The sequence below is a fragment of the Caloenas nicobarica genome, chromosome 8 (genome assembly GCF_036013445.1).
Source record: "Caloenas nicobarica isolate bCalNic1 chromosome 8, bCalNic1.hap1, whole genome shotgun sequence".
NCBI classification, from domain to species: domain Eukaryota; kingdom Metazoa; phylum Chordata; class Aves; order Columbiformes; family Columbidae; genus Caloenas; species Caloenas nicobarica.
Genome location: NC_088252.1, coordinates 29,419,397 through 29,439,609, shown reverse-complemented (window position 1 = coordinate 29,439,609; position 20,213 = coordinate 29,419,397). Strand labels below are relative to the sequence as shown.

General features: G+C 50.9%; 1 protein-coding gene across 1 annotated transcript; it reads right to left on the bottom strand.

Moving 5' to 3' along the window:
* Positions 1-767: 767 nt before the first annotated feature.
* PFN2 (profilin 2) lies at positions 768-6,245 on the bottom strand. The gene is made up of 3 exons (XM_065640532.1): positions 5,603-6,245; positions 4,313-4,505; positions 768-2,773 (listed from the first exon to the last, which is right to left on the bottom strand). Exons 1-3 carry the CDS (start codon positions 5,732-5,734, stop codon positions 2,676-2,678), a joined length of 423 nt encoding a protein of 140 aa, XP_065496604.1. The 5' UTR covers positions 5,735-6,245; the 3' UTR covers positions 768-2,675.
* Positions 6,246-20,213: the final 13,968 nt, after the last annotated feature.

The following is a 20,213-nucleotide window of genomic DNA, read 5'->3' as shown; positions in this document are numbered from 1 at the left end:
TCAGACGGTGCGTACAATTCTGAATCGGGTTTAGATAGAGAGCAAAACATGGATTCACACACTAACACGATTTCATAGGGGAAGTGAGAGGTTTGCATCCTCTGTACTAGTTACTACCAAACGTAAACTTGCTGAGGGCTGGGGGCCTGTTCTCATCTGTCTTAACTCTGGCGCTGAGCAATACGGGTTGGACACAACTCACCAGAGAACACTGTGTGAAGGGTTTGGTTAGACGGGAGCTAGTGACGAGCAAAGGCACAGGTACCGCACTTCGACCGGAGATGGAGGGGAGAGGGGAGAACAAGGGTGTTTTAAGGGTACCGCCCAGGTGGTGCACAGCTGGCCCTGGCAGGAGAAAAGCCCAGCCTTAGCTCAAGACTAACATCTGTGGTTTGGGCTTTTCTGCCGCGGCCATCCCCGGCTCCCGTGTCCCCAGCGCCGTTGGGAGCCCTCGGCAGCAGGTGCCCCAGCCCGCAGGGACACAGTGACGCGGACCTACCCCCGGGCTGCACGCCGGGCACTCGCGTGGCGGGGAGCCCCTCTCCGTGGAGCTGGATAAACGGCGAGTTAAGTGACAAGAAAACAGCTTCTAATTTCAGAAGATCTACCCCAAAGCCTGCCTGGCCTTCAACTGAAGTGATCTTATCCAACTGCTGCTGCCTTACAAGCCCCACAGCTGCACCGTAGCTGGAGTTCCCGCAGTCAGCCGCGCCGTGAGGAGCCGCGAGGACGCCTGTGCGGGGAAAAAAAAATCACCAACAGCCCGATTTCGTTTGGTTGGAATAAATTTATTTCATCTGTCTGTAAACAAGGTGTTTTTAATAGTTATGGCATTTTTTGAAATGCATATTAAATCAGATGAGTTAGACTGTATCCCAGATGTAACAAAGTGCAGGGAAAGAAATGGACAAATCAGCAACAAGAATTTGTTTAAATCTGTACATTACCCACAAGGCCCAACAACAGAAGCAAATACTAGAATGTCCCTAAGTAGTGCCATTCAAAAGAAACCCTCCTAGTCAGTTAAAATCCATCTCACAATAGCAACAGTTCTTTTTTTTTTTTTAAACAATAGTATGGCACAGAATACATATTAAAAAATTCATCACAAGACAGCCAAGTCAGTTATTCCAACCAATACCATCTCCCATCTATTCCTTTGAACACAGAGTTCTGCAGTTCTCTCTACATGGACACAGGGCAGTGCCGAGCCTGGACTGAGGGTTTGGTTACAGACATTTCAGATGACTGGTGCACAAGGCAGCTCACTCCATGATTTCTGCAGCAAGGGTGGGACAGGCCAAATGAAGAGTTTAAATTTGAAATGGCATCATTTTGACAGTTTAGGTTTCCAACTGCCGCCCCCATGCGAGGGGAGCAGAGCCCCCAGGGGCAGCTATCCACAATGACATTGCAGTTTCAGATCAAAAACCAGAAAAAAAATGAAAAACCCACAACCCCCAAGCTGCAAATTAAAATTGGTCCTATGAAAAACTGAAACCAGACACACTCCAGATGGTTATGGTGGGATCTCTCATGTCCACAATGGCAGCCTTCGACAGGTCAACTACAGAACAGGAGCTGGCAAAAAAAAAAGTGCCTGAGCTATTGCAATGATGGAATGTCTCTGGGGACCCGCTCGGGACGGTGGTTTTAAGGTCATGGGAGGAAGTGCATCTGTACCCTTCCGTAGTTTTGTGATTGCACTTGTTAATCACTACGAGCTTCAGACATCGTGAAGGAAAAATAGAAGACTTAAGCCTACAGTGAAGTGCAATGACAAAACTAGCGTAACATTAATAGCTTTTGAGTGGCAAATTGGTTAAACAAACCAGGCACTATAAAAATGGGTGTAAGCAAACAAACGTGGATTAAAAACAAAAAAAGAGGGACAGAAGATATGCATGCACATTTTTCCTCCCAACCACGGTCCATGAAAGGAAGACTGGTGAGCCGTGTCATTGCTCAAAGTGCTGAAGAGGCATTGATCAAATTAGATTGTACAATCGGCACCTTGTTTAGTATTTGAGTTGTTTTAGTTGTCAGTATCACACTAATCGCTAAGCCAAAGCAAAACCTACACTTGGCGTATTCCCCTCCCGAGAGTTTCTCAAGGTATCATGCATATCGTTTTTGTGGTGCAGTGATGGTGCCAGATACGGGACTTGGTTACATACAGTGGCTAACATAGAAATGAACAGGGGGTAACTGGAACTAGGACATCAGGAAATGGGTAAATAAAACCCACAAACTACCATCTACAGTCTCGTAGCACTGAGCACAATGGGTGGTGGAGCAGAAGCTGCTCGGTGATGGGGAGAGGCTGCTCAGACGTCAGACCTCCTCAGGTATAAAGCCAGTTCATATGCTTTCTTGTTGAGTGTCCCTCCATGGACACCTTCCTTTCCCATGACTATAACCAATGCTGGAGTACACAAGAAAACAAAACAGAAATGAACAGAATTAAAGAAACAAAAAAAAAAAAAAAAAAAAAAGAAAGAAAAACAACAAACCCAAACACCTTTCCCCACCAACAAAGGGATACAAAGGAGACACAGGTTCATACCCCATCGCCCTGCATTGCTAATAAAGTTTCCAGAATGTAAGGTTTAAAGCTCACCACCAGGAAAGTTTAATAGCAATCTTCCCCTAATACTTAACAGTCTGCCTAGCAACTAGAACCCAGAGTCTCTCAAGTATTTTGCCATTGAGTATGCCTTCTTATTCAATCCGCCTCCATGGACCCCTTCTTTGCCCATTACAAAGACCAAGACTGAAAGAGAAAAGAAAAAAGTTTTAAAAAGAGTGTGTTAGACAAGGAAATAACGTAAGTTTTAGGCAGTGCAATAAACACACTCAAATTCAAGATTTAGTATTTGGGTATCAAGCTCATTTAACGGGACTTTTGTAAAAATACAGATGTAAGCAGGGCTGGAGGAGGCACGAGTTATCCTCAGGGATATTACACAATGATGTAAGCCGTAAGAGTTCACTGCTAAGAAAAACACCACCAACCACCTCAAAAAAGCATCACGCACCTCTCCAGCAGCAGCCAGGAAATCCTGGCTGCACCTCAGAAAAACAAGGGCACAAAGGGAGGTGTTGTCACGGACAACGGCAGCAGGATATGCAGGAGAACTGTGACTGAAGACCAGAAAGGGAACGTGCCCGTACTCTGATCTGCAGTGGTGTGAGAACCACAGCAACTGCCGTGGGACCAGCAAAAGGCCCATGGGGTCAGACTTGGGCTGAGACATTTCACGCCACAATGCAATTACGAAACACTATTCGTGTAAGACAAAACGCAGGAAGATTTCGCTGCTGACCCTCCGCTCCCACGGTTGTGCGCCGCGGTGGCTCGCGGGAGCCCGGCTCGCAGCGCTGCCAGCAGGCGCCGCCCGCAGGTGTCACCCGCAGGGCCGGACAGCGGTCCCAGCCGCAGGGGCTGTGCATCGCCATGGCAATGCGCTCATGCCCCCCAAAGCTGCTCCCTGCGCCTCGCTGTGCACGGCACTCGGAACTCCGCTTGTTCCACTTGAGCGCTGCAAATGTTCCTCCTGTAGCGCTGGCACCCAGCTTGGCCCATAGACAAATTCTGCTCTACTTTTGGTCTTATAAGCAAAAGTCCATTGCTCACCAATTTGTTCCACTGCCAGCCAAAAAATGTTAGGCCAGATATTTTGAACCGTCAGTATTTTGAGGCACATTTTCTACATTCACACCTAGTGCCTTCCTCCCAACGGGTTTCCCCAAAAGTTAAATGAGGAGCACAAGGAGTAGCTGTACCAGCATAAAGTGAGTTTCTCAATGATACCAAACTGGACGGGCTTTTTTGCCTGAAGATAAACTTCAGAGAGCTCGATAGGAAGTGCCAGAAGAGAGCGTAAAACTTGTTAAAAAGCAAGTAGGAGTAGCTCATACAAGGAATTCACCTCTTTGCAGAATAAACTTTCCATTGAGAAGTTTACAAGGAAAAGCTAGTTTCGCTACCAACCATTAACGGATCCCTGCCCTAAGCTTTAGATAACCAAGTTATCAGGTACTTGGTAAGCTTCCTTGGAGCCGCAGCCTGCTCCTTCCCGCTGGTCAGAGGTGTGTTTAACCGTTTCCCTGCCCAGCGCCTGGCTGCGATCACAACTGCGATTCCCAGGCAGAAGTCGGTCAGCGAGGCAGAGCGCTGCCACCCGCCCCCGTGCACCACTGCCCGAAAACAGCCACGGGACGCAGGAGGGTGGTGTTCTCCACAGTGAAGCCTATGCTTAGGGTCACATTCCTAACCCCGTGATCTGAAAGTGAAGAAAATCGTGCTTACCTCGGCCAGCTCTGCCTACAGCAACGTTGTATGTTGGCTCACCACCTTGACTCTTTGTCCTGATGTCCATTGTGCAGTCACCATCGACATACAGGCTATCTCTGATCACAGAGCACTTCTTCGCACCAAGGGTCAGACCATTGGTGAAGAAACCCTCTCGGTCTTTTCCTACAATCATATCTATTTCTACCGGCTGTCAAAGAAAGAAGCCCGCGGTTAGCACAGCAGTATTTCATTTCTTTATTTCTATTTAGCAAGCCTCCCGTCTCGCGCCGGGAGGCTCAGACAGTGAGTTTCCCGTTGCTCCCCGCACAAGCGCTCCAGGCCGGGGCTCCGTCGGCGCCGCGCAGCGCCCGGGGCCGGGCCGGACCCCGCTCCGCAGGGCCGGGCCCGCTGGCCGCTGGCCGGGCCCCAGCGCGGCCGCCTCCGCCGCGCCCGCCCGAGCCGCCCGGCGCTGCGGAGCCGCCCGGCGCTGCGGGCCCGCCCGGCCCGGGGCTGCGCGGGGGGGGCCCGCCCGGCCCGGGGCTGCGCGGGGGGGGCCCGCCGCCCGGCCCGCGGGAGCGCCAGGCGGGAGCGGCCGCGGCAGCAAAGTGCAGCGTCACGGCGGGCCCGGCCCCGCCATCACGGCGCGGCTCTGCGCGGCCGCCGCAGGCCCCGCCCGGGCCGCGCTGCCCCGGGCCCGGGCCCACGCCGCCGCGGGCCCCGCCGCGCCCGGGGCGGGGCACGGCGCTGGCCGCCGGGTGGGCCGGGCCGGGCCGCGCTGCAGAGCGCCGCACGGCCCTTACGTAACGGCGGCGCGGCCCCGCAGCGCCGGGCGGGCGGCGGGCGCGGGGCTGGCGGGCGCGGGGCGGCGGCGGAGGCCGGGCGGGGCGGGGGAGGGCAGGCAGCGATCAATGGCAGTGCGCCATCTTGGCGGCGAAGAACATGGAGCCGGCGGCGCGGTGGGCATTCACGAACGCCTCCTACGCCGCGCACGTAAGCCTCGCCGCAGCGCCGGGCCCAGGCGCGGGCGGCCCTACGCCAGCCCCGCCGCGCGGCCTCTCCCGCCGCCCCGCGGCCCCCGCACCGACGGCCCCACGGGCCGGCCCCGCCGCATCGGGCCGCGGCCGCCGCCCCCGCCGGCGGGAAGGGCCCCGCAACCGCGGCGCCGCCGGCGGCCACAGACAAAAAGGCGGCCGGGCCCCTCGCTTCCCCGCCGCCTTCCCCCCGCGCACGCCAAGGTGCCCCCGGCCCCCGCCGGGCCGCCTCGCCCTTCCCGCTCCCTGCCGCCCGCCCGGCCGCCGCCCTCACCGTGATGCTCTGGAAGATGCCGCCGGCCGTGGCTGCCCAGACGTACTTGGCGTCGCAGTAGCCCACAATGGCGGCCTCCTGGCAGCAGCCATCGCACATCAGGTTGTCCACGTAGCTCTGCCAGCCGGCCATCTTCGCGCGGGCGGCGGTGCGGGCGAGCGGGGCGGGCGGCGGGGCTGGGCGAGGCGGTCCCGTCCCTCTCCTCTCTCTCTCCTCTCCCTCCTCGACGGCGGAGCGGAGCCGAGCGCTGCAGCGAGCGGCGCGGCCCAGCCCAGCCCTCCGCGCTGCCGGCGCCGAGGGGCGGACGGGAGGAGGGGCGCGGCCCGGCACCGCCCCCCGCGCCGCCCGGCACCGCGCGGCCGAGGCGGGAACGGCGGCGGCTTTCGCCGGGCGGAGCGGCGCGCTGCGGCGGCAGCCGCCGGGGCCGGGTGCCGGTCCCGGTCCCGGTCCCGCCCGGCTCGGCTCTGGGCGGGCAGCTGCGGCGGGCCCGGCGGGACGGGACAGCGCGCGGGGAAGCGGCGGAGGCGGCGGCTCGTGTGCCGGCCGCCGCCCCGAGCCCCCTGCCCGCCGCCCCGAGCCCCCTGCCCGCCGCCCCGAGCCCCCTGCCCGCCGCCCGGAGCCCCCTGCCCGCCGCCCGGAGCCCCCCGGCCGCCGCCCCGAGCCCCGGCGCTGCCGCCCGCCCGCGACGCCGCCGCCTGCTCTGCCCGGAGCGCCGAGAGGGGCCGGGCCGGGGTGAGTACCGGCTGCCGGGCCGCCTTTCCGCCTCGGTCCCCTCGGTTGTGGCAGCTGGAACGTTGCTCTTAGGACCAAGAAATCGCGCTGTTCTCGCTTCCGGAAGCGCGGTCGGTGCGTGGGGCAAGCCCTGTTGCTTTTCAGCGCCGATCCGGCCGGGTCACAGCTGTAGTTTGCCGGAGCGGGGCAGAGCCGCCTCCTGCCCTCCCCGCAGCTCTCCGCAGCCCGCCCGGGCCTGCCCCGCGTCTCCGCGGGGCTCGGCCCCGCCAGCCCTGCCTCTTGCGAGGCAACGTTCGCCCAGCTGGTTGCATTTGTATTTTATTTCTATACGTTCTGTGCCGCCTTTTGCGTAACTCAGAAGCTGTGAGGATCTTGGGGAAGCCCGTTGGTGACGCTGCTGGTAGTTGACCACACTGCTGTCCCGCCAGCTGAACCCACATCCAGCATAGCAACAGCATTTCTGTATCAAATCACTGGCCTTGTATTAAGTTGGTGGGCTCCCCATCTTGCACACTAGCATCTGCTATGTTTTATTTCTGTGTGGTTTTGTAAGTGGCCATTTCACATTCTGTTCCAGGTTCCACCAAGTTTCTGTTGAAATACCTTAGCTTCCGTGTTCTTTTGTATGAGGTCCAGGTCTGATACCAGTGTTTTGCTGCAGTGATGCTGTCCCTGGGCACCGTCCACCTGCAACTTCAAGGGCGTGGTTTAGGGCAACGGCTCGGTCTTGCTTAAATTTTAAATTGGAGTGGCGGGGTCACCTCCTTGTTGAGCAGGATGGTTTTGCTTTACTTGATATCTGCTGTGATTCTCGGGGAAATGGAGACAGGTGGGATGTGAAGTGGCGGTCCGTGTACTTAACTTTGAAGCTTTAATTCATGGAGTTAGAGCTTACACATGAATATGCCAAGGCATGGTACACAACAATTGAATCTGCCTTGTCCTGAGGTTATATCCCCAGGAAGAACATTCACCAGATATCTATAATGAGTGTCCCTACAGAATACTTCAGCGTGTTCTTAGCCCTTTTGAAACCCAGTTCAGTCGTCACGGGATTGACTTGTTTAGATCTAACAGAGATGGCTGAGATTACTAGATACTTACAAAAGAGCCTATTTGCATCTTTAAGCTTAATTCCATAAGTATTTTCTCTGCTTTATTTTAACAGTGCTGTTCCCGCTCTGAATTTGGACAGCACCAGAACTTTGCTTTATCCTTTTCTGGCCATCCTTGTATACCAAAAATGTCCTTGTGTCATTTCATCTACCAAAGAGTTACAGGCTTAAAGTTTACTTTCAGCTTTTTAAATAGCTAAAGCTTTTTGTGAAGTTTGGCTTGCCTTCGTTATCATCTCTTGGCAGATTCCTTCCATGGGAAGGAGGAACAGTTATCTTCTGTCTGAAGTGGACATTGAGGGCCACTTGTCTTCATTAATGTTCTTCTGTAGGAGATCCCAGTTTCACACCGTTATTTGCGCAGAACGGAATGCATCCATCAGAAATGCACAGGAGGTTGATGGGTCCATTGTTTTTAGAGTTCGACCAAAACACACTTGGTTTTTGTGTTTATGTGGTTTGGATTTTTTTTGTTTGTTTTTGCAAGCTGCAATAAGGTTTCCAAATCGTTTGACTTTAGTAAGTGGATTTAATGAATATAGAGGCAGGCACCGTATCTTATCACCCTGAACCCAGGGACATTTCGGAGCTGCCTCTTTGCTAGCGTCATTATCCTTTGATTAATGAAAGGTGGGCTGCACGTGTGCAGCAGGCAGCTTGCAACGAGCATGCAGATATCTCACACAAGAATCTGGGGTTTCCAGGACTTCAGAGGTCCCTCACCTTGCGTGCACCATTCCACCCGTCTGTCCGTCCCTTCTGCCGAGGACCAAGCGTGCGTTTCTGAGCCCCGACTCCAGCCCGTTCCACGGGAGGCAGAGACGCGGCGTCGCTGCCCCGGGCGCTGGGCGAGTCTGGGGGAGCCGCAAGCGCTGCTGCTTTACCGGCCGTGGGGCGTCCGTGGTGGCCGCAGAGCCTCGTCCGTTCACGTGTTCGGTGCTTCGCCGCGGTGACCAACCAAAGGTTTCACCTGCACGTCAAAGAATGCAGCGTGGGTCTAGTAATAGTACTGCTGCTTTGTGGGGAATATCACCTTTTTAATCGCTACGTAAGCCAGGGGATCAGTAGCGTGAGCGCTGTTTTGATGAGCAGATTGTGTTAGCAATACGGGGAATACAGTTGTCTGCTTTTCATGATGTAAATTGAAAATAACTGCGTGAAAGTCTGGGATCTCCTGAACATAAATGGATGGGTGAAAGTAGAGGATTTGCCACCTGCTTGGTAGCTCGGCTTTTAGTCTTGTTATTTGTGAAGTAACTCTAGTAATGTATTTAGAAAGTGAAGCCTAGATTGGGTTGCCGTTATTTAATGTTATGAAACTACCAGGTACCTTGTATAATTTGCAGATTCAGCAGTCACTAGTGCTTTTTTGAAAAGTCATAATCGTTTAATTCTGTTTTCACTGTTAGATGCCTCATTGGTTGTGTTCTGTGTTACACAATCATTATAATGCTACTTGTCTAGACACTATTGTTTAAGAAAATGAGGATGTACTCTGTATGTTAAAGATTGTAAGAGAGAGGCGTTCCAGTGTTATTTTTTTCTTACAAGTCTTAACCGGAATCTGAGACATTTGTTAAATGAAGGATTTATATATCAACAAAAATATTGTTGAAATTGATAGGTGTAATGTGTCAGTTTAACATCAGGACCTGGACTGATGTATGAAATGGTGCTGTCTGAACATAAGCTGTACATGTACGATAAATAGTTGCTAAATTGTGATTTCTTGTGGTTTAGTCTCTTTCTACATTCTGCCTGGTAGTTTTTCTTTCTGGAAGGCATTTGCACGCTGCAGCCACAGTTTGGGTTTTTTTATACGGCTTGTAACAACTATTAGTCTTTTTGCTTCGGTTCAGAACTTTGTCTAAAATTTATGTTGGATCACATCTAAGAAAAATAATAATTTGAAAGAATTTTAAGTACTGACTGTGCTGAGCCAGAGTGTACTATTTATAGCTTTGTGAGAAACATGACTGCTTTTATATTAGTTACGTAAAAGTTGAAATTGGCCAAAGACTTGAAGGAGGGTGTATATTTTGTTAGTAAAATAACTTGCAGTTTTCTGTCAGGCTTTGTAACTACCAGAGCTGCTGCTGTGGTCAAAATGGTTGGACAGCCAGTAAGATTTCTTACCATGTCCCGGGTTCTTCCTGTTTTTCACCAAATTGGCCCATTTGGAGATGGCTTTAACCAGCATTTGTGTGTAGAGCGGAAGGGCACATGACCATTGGCAGAATGCAGCTCGACTTCTTTGTGAAAACTGACCTTTTTGGAGCCGGAGCGGCGGGCGCCACTTCCCCCGACCCGCCGGGCTCCTCGCCACAACCGCTTTCGGAAGTGCAGCGGGTGACATTGATGTAGAAGAGTTACGAGTTAGCAGATTCACTTCTGCTGATGGAAAGCCAAGAAGTGAGGCGGCGTCTGTCGTAACCGCGTGGTGAGGACGAGGGAACGGGCTTTGCAGGGCCCTTCCGCAGCTGCTTAAGGGACGTGGCTGAAACACGAGGAAGCCACTGAAGGCTGGGATGAGCGTCAGCCGGAAATAAATTATAAAAATAACATATTAATGGGAGGAAAACTCGAAGCTAGCTTTAAAAATGCGGTGGCACAAAATGCCGCAATCATTAGATCAGACCACAACGCAAAGCTTTACTCTGTAGCTGCACCTGTGCACGAAAAGGGTCCCGTGCAGCGCTGGCACAGCTGTGGTTGTGCTGCTGAGAGCCCTGCAAACAGCACTTGAAACCATCCCGAGAGTTCTGGAGAAAAGATGCTTTTCTGGTGTATCTTGCATGATTTGGAAAGGTGGTTTAACTCCGTGTGCGGATGAGAGTTTCGTCTCCGTAGAAGAGGTTCGTCTGGTGAGGTTTTACCAGCATACATTGCTCAGCAAAACCTTTGTCTTTCTAAGGATCAATAAGGTAAGTAGTTAAGAAGAATTTCCCTTCCTTATCCTTTATTTAACCATCAAATTGAAAGGTAACCAACCTAAAATGTAACTTTTAAAATCAGATGCTAGCTGTGTTGCTGTGTCAGATGATAAGGGTATCAGATTCCTTCCGTTTAAGTGGCTTCTAGAAATGCTTTAAATCTGAGGAAGGACAATTCTTCGTGGATTTGATTTATAGACTGGCCAGAGCACTAAAAAGATGGCCAAAGTCATGGAACTTCGCTTGGCTTTTGGATTTTTTTTTCTTGATTTTGCCGGTGGCCAACAAAAAATAAACCTTAATCCTAGAAATTAAAGTATATTATATGTACATTCTTACTTGGACAGGTGGTCTCTGGTTCTAATGGTGTCTCCGGTGAGAGTCCCTGCACGAGTGGACGTGCAGAATTAGGCTGTGTGACCCAGCTTTGTGAGCATTCGGGTTGGTCACACATCGGGCTCCTCAGCGCACTTAGATCCTGCAGTAGTTTGTTTTGCTTTAAATACAGCAAACAGGACCCAAATAGGGATCCCTCTGTTAACTTTTCAATTATCAAACAGGATATGTACTGTGAAACTCAGTAAGTCTGTAGATGGCTTGACATAGTGGAGGGAAGGTGGTAGCATCTTCAGGCTCTCCTATTTATTTCATTTTATCCAAGCTCAGTGGTGACTCATTACATGCCTTTGTTAACTGATTATTTCAGTGGGTGAAAGGTTGTATGGAAGTTAATCTGAAAAGCAAAAACTAAGGCTAAGAAATGCGCTAAGGGAGTTGGAGAAGCACGAAAGTTAGATGGAGAGGAAGCAGAAAGGTAGAAGCGGGAGCAGAGCGAGCATGGGCTCTCAACACGTTCCTTTGTATGGGTATTTGTGCAGTGGGGTTAAACAAGAGCAGCTCGCGGTCTCGTTACTCCATGAAGTGTGTACCTCTGATCTCTGCGCAAGCTTCGCTGACCGCGCTGGGAAATGAAGTTGGATGAAAAAGAACAACATTTAACTTTTCTGGGGCTTCATCTTTTTTTTCTTTTTTTTTCTTTTTTCCCACCGAAGTTGACTGGTATCTAGTCTTACCTTTTTAATAGCTGATGCTGGCACACGTTAGGAAAATGTGCCCGAGCCCACAGCCGTGTGTTCCTCTGGCTCACCGCTCTCTGGGTGACGGTGTTTGCACCGCTGCTCGTCCCACCTACCACCTCGTTCAGCCAGGGAACACCCAAGTTTTGTTCGGTTTGTTGTTTCCTTCGTTCAGCTTTCTTTCAGTGACAGTACCTGTAAATATGTCTGTCTGGGTGATACTTCATCTTCTGATCACAAATAATTTTGCTGTTGATGCTTGTTATTTGTTAAAATCCACAGGATTTTTGCATCGCTGTCATATATAATTTCTACCCAAAACATTCACTGTCTGCAAAAGCATTTGATAATAATTCTGAAGTATAAAAAGTCACATTTTCCCAGAGAAATCTCACCGTTCCAACCTTACAATGCTCTGTAAAATAACAAATCTCTTATTTTTTTGAATTAAGCAAAAATGGCTAAATGGGGGGTTTTGGGTTTGGTTTGGTTTTTTCGTTTGTTTTTTTTTTTTTTTTTACAATTTCTTTTAATTTAGTACCAAATTTCTCTCTAGACATGAAGTACTCAATTGTAGCTATGAGTAGCAGTCAGCCTGCCTGCTGTCAGCTCACCGAAGAACAGCCAGTATATGTGTATTTAATGTTGAGAATATTTTTTGTGTAAATTTCTGATAGTTGAAGTACTACTTAGTTTCAGCACCCAGAGAATTATTTCTGCCATAGCCGTGTGCTTTTCTCTCAAGCACAAATAGTCAAATAAATTGCAAACCGGTGCTTTGTGTTTGTCAGCGCTGGGTGCAGAGGCCGCGTCCTCCCCGCGGTTCCCTCCTCCCTTCCCGGTGCGGACAAACATCTTCTGAAGGAGGTGCAGAAAACAGGGGTTGATTTGATTTCCAGGTAGTTGTAGGGTAGTTTTTCTGAAGGGTGTGAAAACAAACAAATAAATGAATGTCCTAGGTAGTTTTCAAACTACAGGTAAAAGATTGTTAAACTTAATGCACTCTTTGGGTGTTTTCAGCATTAATCAGTAAGACCTTTTTTGCCACATTGCAACTAATATTAAATATCGCTACAGTAAGTTCCTTTGCAGAATTAAACCAGTGATCGATCTTACACGCTACTTCGAGGATGGCAGCTGGTGTCATGTTTTCTGCTGAAAGAAGAGAGAGTGTAGCTGGGGCATGCATCTAAAATGGAATTCAAGTGCAGAAATCCAGAGTTTCAGTCCTGAAACCATCCTGAAACCTGCTGTGTTTGTGCTGCTCCAGGCTGGACCCGCCGGGCAGCGCTGGGTGCCGGTGCGGGGAGCCGGGGGCTCGGGGCCCGTGCGGCTGTGCCGTGTGCGCCGTGTGCGCGGTCGCCGTCCCCGGCTGCCGCGGTGCGGGTCGCGCCGCAGGCCGGGGCGCTCGCCCCGCTGGCCGCTGCCTGCGCGGGCTGGTGCGGGCTCCTCTCGCTCCCGCAGGCCTGTTTTCCCAGCGCTCGGTCCCTGTCCCGCTAGTGCCACGTTCTCTGTTTGGTCCAAGGGACAGCGGCTTTAAAATTGAGCCCTTACACACTGTAGTTCCGACACACTGCTCGTTGTCTGCATGACGGCTTTGAGATGCTAGGCTTGCACTGCTTGATAGTTTTGTGAGCACTATTTTTGGACTGCAAATCTTTCAGTAACTTCCAAGACCCTGGCACTAGATGGAGCTTTAATCTACTTGCACTTAGAAGTCTATTAAGTTTAACCACAAGTTAAAAATAGGGAAGAATAAAGGAAGATATGTGTGCCTGCTGCTACATTTACAGTGCCCTTTTTCCCTTTTGTTAGCAGAGTGGTGTAAATTATAATTTAAATTAAAATTAAAATATTGCAGCAGAATCTCCTTGATCTAGTAGGTGCTTTATAATCACTCTTACTAGCACCCTTTAATGTACTCTCAGGCTCATGGCAGAAGTTGCTGTAAGCTAAATGTGCTGCATATTTAAGGTAATAACTAGGCTGTGCTGAATAAAGGTAACGCCAGCTTCTGAACAAAGTTCCCGTTTGTATTTTGGGTTGGGATGGGGGTTACCAAGCCTTCTGTTTGCTCTGCTCATTCAATAATGCATTTACATTTTCCCTTCATGCTACCAAAGCCAGCAATTCAGAATCATCTGTTATCAGTCACTTCGTTTTTTTCCTCCATGTGTTACCCTTGAAAATATTGAACAAATAGAAACAAAAAACATATTTGAAACTGTAGTGTTTAATACTTTTCAGTTAGTAAGCACCATGTCTCACAGGCTGCAAGGCACGTACTGGACATTTAAGATAATCTGTGTTCCACAGAAATAACTGGAAGTAGATTTAGTTTTTTTCTTGGGTGCCTCTGTTCTTATCAGCAAGAGACTGGTTCAGTGCAAACCATTGTCCGGACACTGAAGGAGCAAATATGTAATCAGTTCCTATTCACAGCCCCTCTGCTGATTTATTAAATGGTTGAATGTAGTAAACCAGGAGAAATATACTTGGGAAAAAATCAGAAGGCATGCTGTGCTCAGAAGGCTGGAGAAGATAAAGAAGATTGTGCATCTCACTCCCATCGTCTTCTCAAGGTCTCATCCTTCTGTGTCTCTGCCTTTTACCAGCAGAAGCGAGGGATTCCGAGATGCCACAGAGTGAAAACTTTACACGAATGCAGTATTGCCACTCTGAACCAACCCTCATATTCCTGGAAGATTGCTGCTATACTCCAAAGCTGGTCAGGAACCCTATTGTATACGGATTACCCGCAGTGTGGCAGAGGATAGGGTTTGCATACGGCAATCTGATTGCAGAACTGGCTGTACTGAGCAGTGAAAGGCACAGGCCGGTTTCAGCAAAAGACCCTGCTGAAGAAAGTAGTTTTAGAAGCCTGTTTTGTAGTTTACCTTGCAAAATTTTAATGGCAACTCGGGACCAGAATAAGCTTATTCAAAGTCATAATTTCCATATGAATCAATGGAAGTTTGGTGCATAAGTATCTTTTAAGAGTTTGTTCTTATGAGGTTGTCACGAGTTGCATTCAGACCGTGAAATGTCGTTAGTACTGATTTCAAGTGCAGTAGTTTGCCACCGTTTGAAGACAGAAGCAGTAGGAATGAATACACTGACACCCGAGTCCTCAAATGCGTCTGGAGAGCAATGAGAAGATATAATTCCTGGTGGCATCACTGATACAGGGCGTAAACAACAGTAGATGTCATTATTTGTTACACTTCCATTTCATTTTGGGAAGTAGCTCATGAAGTTGCTGAGGATCAGAGCGTGCTGGAGCATTTGTTGTTTTGTTTGGCAGCTCCTTTGCTATTGTGTGTGGACACCATTCCATTAGACGGGTAGATGTAGTTGGTAAGCTGTCCTCTGGCACCACCATCGTTATAGAGAAAGCAAATCTACAGAAATAAATGTTGTAAAATCTGCACAGTGCAGAAACTGATTTTGATTTCTTTTTTAGATGTTCTTTTTCTCAGTGTCCCCTATACCAGCTGTTGTGGCTGGACAACTCTTTCTTTTTCCTTGCAAATGGAAAAGGAGATGCAAATGCTACATTTTCGAAGATGGATATGGGATTTACCCACAAAGCTTCCTCTGACCTAAAGATTTTGAAAAGTTTCCCCTTTGAAAATGTGGAGGTTAGAGTGTAGATGAGATGTAAAGGTTCAGATGAATAACTGTAACCACTGAAGTCTGGATAACATCTTGACAAGTAAACTAAGGTTCAGGGAATGCAGAGCAGAGGGGTCTGTGGTGGCTAAGGGCTGATTAGTTTACACAGAATGTGACAGCAAGCCCGTACTTATATAGATGTATACTGTCCGCTGCTTTGCTCTTTGCATTTAATTACTGCCCAAGATGTGGTTTATGCTCTTGCTTTAAGAAATTAGTGGCAAGTGTACCTGCATCTGTGTGGCCGACCTTTAGTGTCCCGTTTCCACGCGGCTGTACCAGCCTGCAGCCACAGCTCCGGTGTGGGTCGTGGCAATGGCACTGGCAGCGCCAAAGCCGCCTCCGGCTGCTCCTCCCGCATTGGCCCTGCTCAGGCTGGAGAGCAGCAGGTCAAACTGACACCTAACGCAGCAGGTCCAACGAGCTTGGAAGAACTTCTTTATCCATAGGTGTCCTTTTGTGCAACAGACTAAATCTACAGTTATGGATATTTGGAATACAAAGTTGATTGGGGAAGAAATCCATCTTTTTTTTCTGCAGCATGCTGGGGAAATATTTCTGGGTAATTAATGAGGTTCTTGTTAGGATTTTCCGCTTTAAAAGACTACTTAGTGCACATTCAGTGGTCCAATAGCGCAATCATAAATTCAAACTGGCCAGCGGGGGAAATTGAAATAAATCACTTAACTGCTCAGAGTGATCCTTCTTGTGTGCAGGGATCAGGCTGACAAAATCAAGCAAGGAAGCAACAAACGTGCTCTTACCTCTGTTGATGTGAACCCGAAGTAATACTGCAGCCTCGAATGGGGAGAGTTGGAAGCAGTATGTGTTGGCATACTCTGGGAGGGAAGAGCTGCCTTCCTCATAATTACTAATTATTACTACAGTTGGACTCTTGTCAGGTTTATTTACCTTCTGTAGCAGATGCTTTTTGGATTGGGTGCATCAGACGCTTGAGGAAAATGTACTTTATGAATACTGCCTCAAAAGAACTTGTATGGAGTTGTTCCCTTGGCTGTGTTGGCAGTTTGGGAGGACAGCGGCTCTGGATGAGAAGCGGAAAGGGCAAACAGAGAGATGTTCTTCAGCCCCCAGGGCCTGACTCCGACCCTGTCCTGTTCCTGTGGCAACCCAAATCAGAGAAAGCAGCTTAGGACCTAAAGCTGAGGTTGCTTCTGAGTATTAATGGGCTGGTTTTTCTCCTCCTAAGCTATGTTAATTGGCCAAGAAAAGAAAGCAAAACAACTGTTCTTTGATTGCAACAGTACTTTGATGTTTGTGTTTCACCCTGACCTAATCCCAGTAACAGGAAAAAAAACAGAAGCTGGGAACTGAAATGATGGCACTGAAAACAAATTTTGTCGTTAAAGCACTGAGTCTTTTTGTGTTGCTTCACTACAAAATCTGACCCTGACTTCCAGTCTTCCTACAGGCCTGTCTTCTGAGAGACGCTGCTCGGGGCGGCAGGAGGGTACGAACGGGACGAGTGGGTGCAGGGGAGTCCTGGGCAAGGCGCAGGGTTGTCTGCAGTGCAGTTAGACACAACCTGCAAAGAACGTACAAGAAATTCTCATTGTGTTCTCTTCTCACCTTCTTTTTGATACATAAGGAAAGCTTTGTTTGCTTCTTTAAATAATTCTGTTATCTATCTCAGGAGTACCTGTGATGCCCAGTCTGTGACATTTAAGGAAAGCTTTTTGAAATCTCGTGCAGAAACTTCACAGGTTTATTGTGTCATTTACCACTGCACTGGGTGTCGGTCACCCTGCAGCTTTCCAGTGAAGCAGGACTTCAATTTCTATCATTAACCCCCCTGCACTTAGGTGTGGGACAGCCTGCCAGGAGCATGCAGGCGGCGTTGTGGGGAGCTGCAGCCTGCGCCTGTGCGCTGAGCCGTCGCCAACAGCTGGGGAAGGTCCATCATCAGAGCCTCCTCCAGTTTGGAGCAGGATGTGGCTGCTTTTGAGGGTTTCCTGGCCCGAGCCGGGGGGTTCTGCTGGCACCCCCGATGGCAGGGTTGTGGCTGTCATCTCATGCAGTTGTAGGTGAGGTGGGGGGTCCCTCGGGGTTTCTCGGGCTGGTTGGGGGACAGGAGTTGGGGAGCTCTGCCTCCCCTGGCCTCCCCGGCGCTCCTGGTGCCTCTTGCTGCTGCATGACGTGGCTGCTTTTGCCTGCTCCCACGTGAGTATAATATCAGATTCAGGGCAGAGGCACAGGAGGGCAGCAGCTCTTTCATTCTTTAAAGGCTATTTGTAAAGATAAGGGGCTAAATATTGGTTTACTCAGGCTGGGTTTTTTTTCTGGTGGTATCAAACCAAACTCATTTAAATAATCACAACGTTTTCCCCATATTTCCTTTACACGCCATTTTTCACAGACCACACAGCAGTATTAACTGCCTGCTATTGCAATTTATTCCAAGTACAGTGGAGCATCTGAGTCATACGTAGCAATGCTGATGCCGAGCAGCTGCTGCGCTTCTGCCTAGAAGAGCTGCATGTTGCTGTGATTACCTTTTCTTGACTGTAGAACGTCGGCTTTTCGTTCTTATTGCAAGTTAAAAATAGCAATTCATAGAGTCGAATTATTTTGTTTTACTGCCGGTGTTACTTCTCCCGATGGAACAGCAGGCTCCGTTGGGTGAGCGTGTGTCAGGATGCGAAGATACTGCAGTCGCAGCACTCAGCGCTATACAGCCCTTGCTGCAGAGATCCTTTGTCCTTCAGTGCATTCATGAGGAATTCTTCTCCTTTTTGCAGCTCTGATAATGGCAGCTCTAACACTTGCTCTGGCAGCTGATCCAGCGAAGGGAGCAGTTGTTTTGTGTGGTCCTTGGAGGCTAATGCAGTGCTGCTGCTAAACCTTGGCAGCTCTGTCATGTTAATGCCAAAAAAAGAGAGAGTATTTGATTTTCTTCAAAAAGCAAACCGACCAGAAACCTTGCTTTCTGTGGCCAGCCCCTCACAAGTGCCCTGGACTCTGTTTAGTTCTTTCTATTGAATAATTTCAGCATAAGGCCCTTGAAAAGTTTGCTCTATAATGGATTCAGTCCAAACCTTTTGTTTGTTAGTAAAGAATAAGTTATAGACAGTAGATCTTTCTTTCTTTTTTAATATGTGTAAGCTCCTTTTACAAGCTCTGTCCAAAGAACATTCAGTTAATTACTCAAGGCATCTTGTTATTTGGAGCCACAGTTTGCCGGGGAAGCGAAGCGGCCCCTTTGGAGGCAGCGCAGGCGGCTTCTGTGGCCGTTGCTCCCTGCAGCCCAGCCGGGCGCTGCGTGCTGCTCACGGGCACAGCGCTGCTCCGCTCTGCCCCAGCTCTGCCCGTGGGCAAACCGCACCCGGGAGGGCAACTGGGGAGCGGGAGGGAGGGTCTGTGCCCGAGGGCTGCGGGGGCACGGTGGTCGAGCTGACTTCTCTGCTCTCCTGTCTGGCCCGTCCTGGCGGAGCTGGGCAGGGATGCGGAGGTGGTGGCGGCTGTTGCGGGACACTGTACGCTTCGTTTTTCAAAGCGGGTCACTGATGTTTTCAGATCAGCGCTGTAAGGTGGGGGTGATTCAGAGCTGTTTTCGGCGTAGCTGCCAGCGAATGGGCAGCGTTTCTGGTTCCAGCAGGGCCTGGCTGCTCCCAAAGGGGCTGCTGTGCAGCTTTGCTGTGGCGCTTCTCCCAGCCCCGGGGAGCAGGAGTCGGTCACATCGGGTGGCGTCAGGGGTCCCGTGCCCTTCCTGAGGGTGCCCGAGAAGGGGGCGCTGGGGAAGCCTGAGCCTGGTCAGCAGGGAGAGCACCGAGCGCAGGATGTTGTGGGCAGGCTCCCGTTGGCGCCGTTCTGCTCCCCGCTGCACGCCAGGCGCTCCGTGCTGCCAGAGCTCCGCGGCGGCTCCGCGGGCCCTCGTCCCCGGCTCGGCGTGGGGAGCAGGGCAGAGCGTTCCCTCTTGCCCCGGGGCGATGGCACCGAGCGCTCCCGTGGCCCACAGGCACCCCGGTGAGTGGCCCGCGTGGCTCACGTGCCGTGGGCACATGAGATGGGACCGCTTTGTCTCACGTGCCGCATTCATGTACAAAGCGGAGGCTTAATGTTAATCCCCTGGAGAGCTGGCACGGGAGCTGCCGGTTAGGGCCGTGGTACGCCAATTAGGCCCAGGTGATTAGTGAGGGAGCGTGGCGGCTCTGCTCTGGTGCCGAGGGAGCACGTGTCGTCCTGTGGAGTGAGCAGAGCTGGGCCTGGGCGCGAGCTTGGCTTTGGGCGGAGGTGTTAGCCTTGGCTTTGGGCGGAGGTGTTAGCCTTGGCTTTGGGCGGAGGTGGGAGCCTGAGGCTCAGGGTTGCTGGTTTGCACTGCCATCCCGAGCAGAGCACGGGTTAGTGACCGGGGCCGGAGTCCCCCGAGGGGACATGGCGTGGCACTGCGGAGCGGGACAGGGCCCCACGTGGCACCGTGTCCTGCTGCCAGCGGCCGCAGCCCTTCCCCTCCGCTCGGAGACGCCAGGTCCTGCACCGCACAGAGCCACGGCGTCTGTGGGACAGCGAGGAGTCACCGGTGTGCGGTGTCACCGGCAGGTGTGTCACCGGCAGGTGTGTCACCGGCAGGTGTGCCCTCAGTGTGCAGCAGCTCCTTCTCGTCAGAGAGAGGGGAACGCCCAGTGCAGAGATGGCTGCGAGCAGCAAACCAGTGACCCAGTTCGGCAGCAGCTCCTCGGCGTGTCCCTCGGCCGCCGCGTGGCCGCTGAGGTGGAGCTGACTCATCACTTCCACTGTGGCAGAGATTGGAGCTTTCAGGCCCTAAGGATTTAGCTGTTTCTTTATTAATTTAAATTGATTAAAATGAATTTTTAAAATACCAAGAGAGGCTTGCCTAAAGAAATGGTTATAAAAAAAGGAGGAAATGGTGTGTGGGAGTTAACTGTGTGCTGAACAGCCTCTGCCCCGTACAGCTGTGAGCACCCATTACTGCTTGGAGGAGTGGTGTTTCAGCTCTTCTGTCCAGGTGGATTAGCAAAGACAGGATTAATCTGTCATTATGATAAAAAAGTGAGAATTATCAGCTGTCCTTGCAGGCGGCACAGCCCCGCCGGTGTCCTCG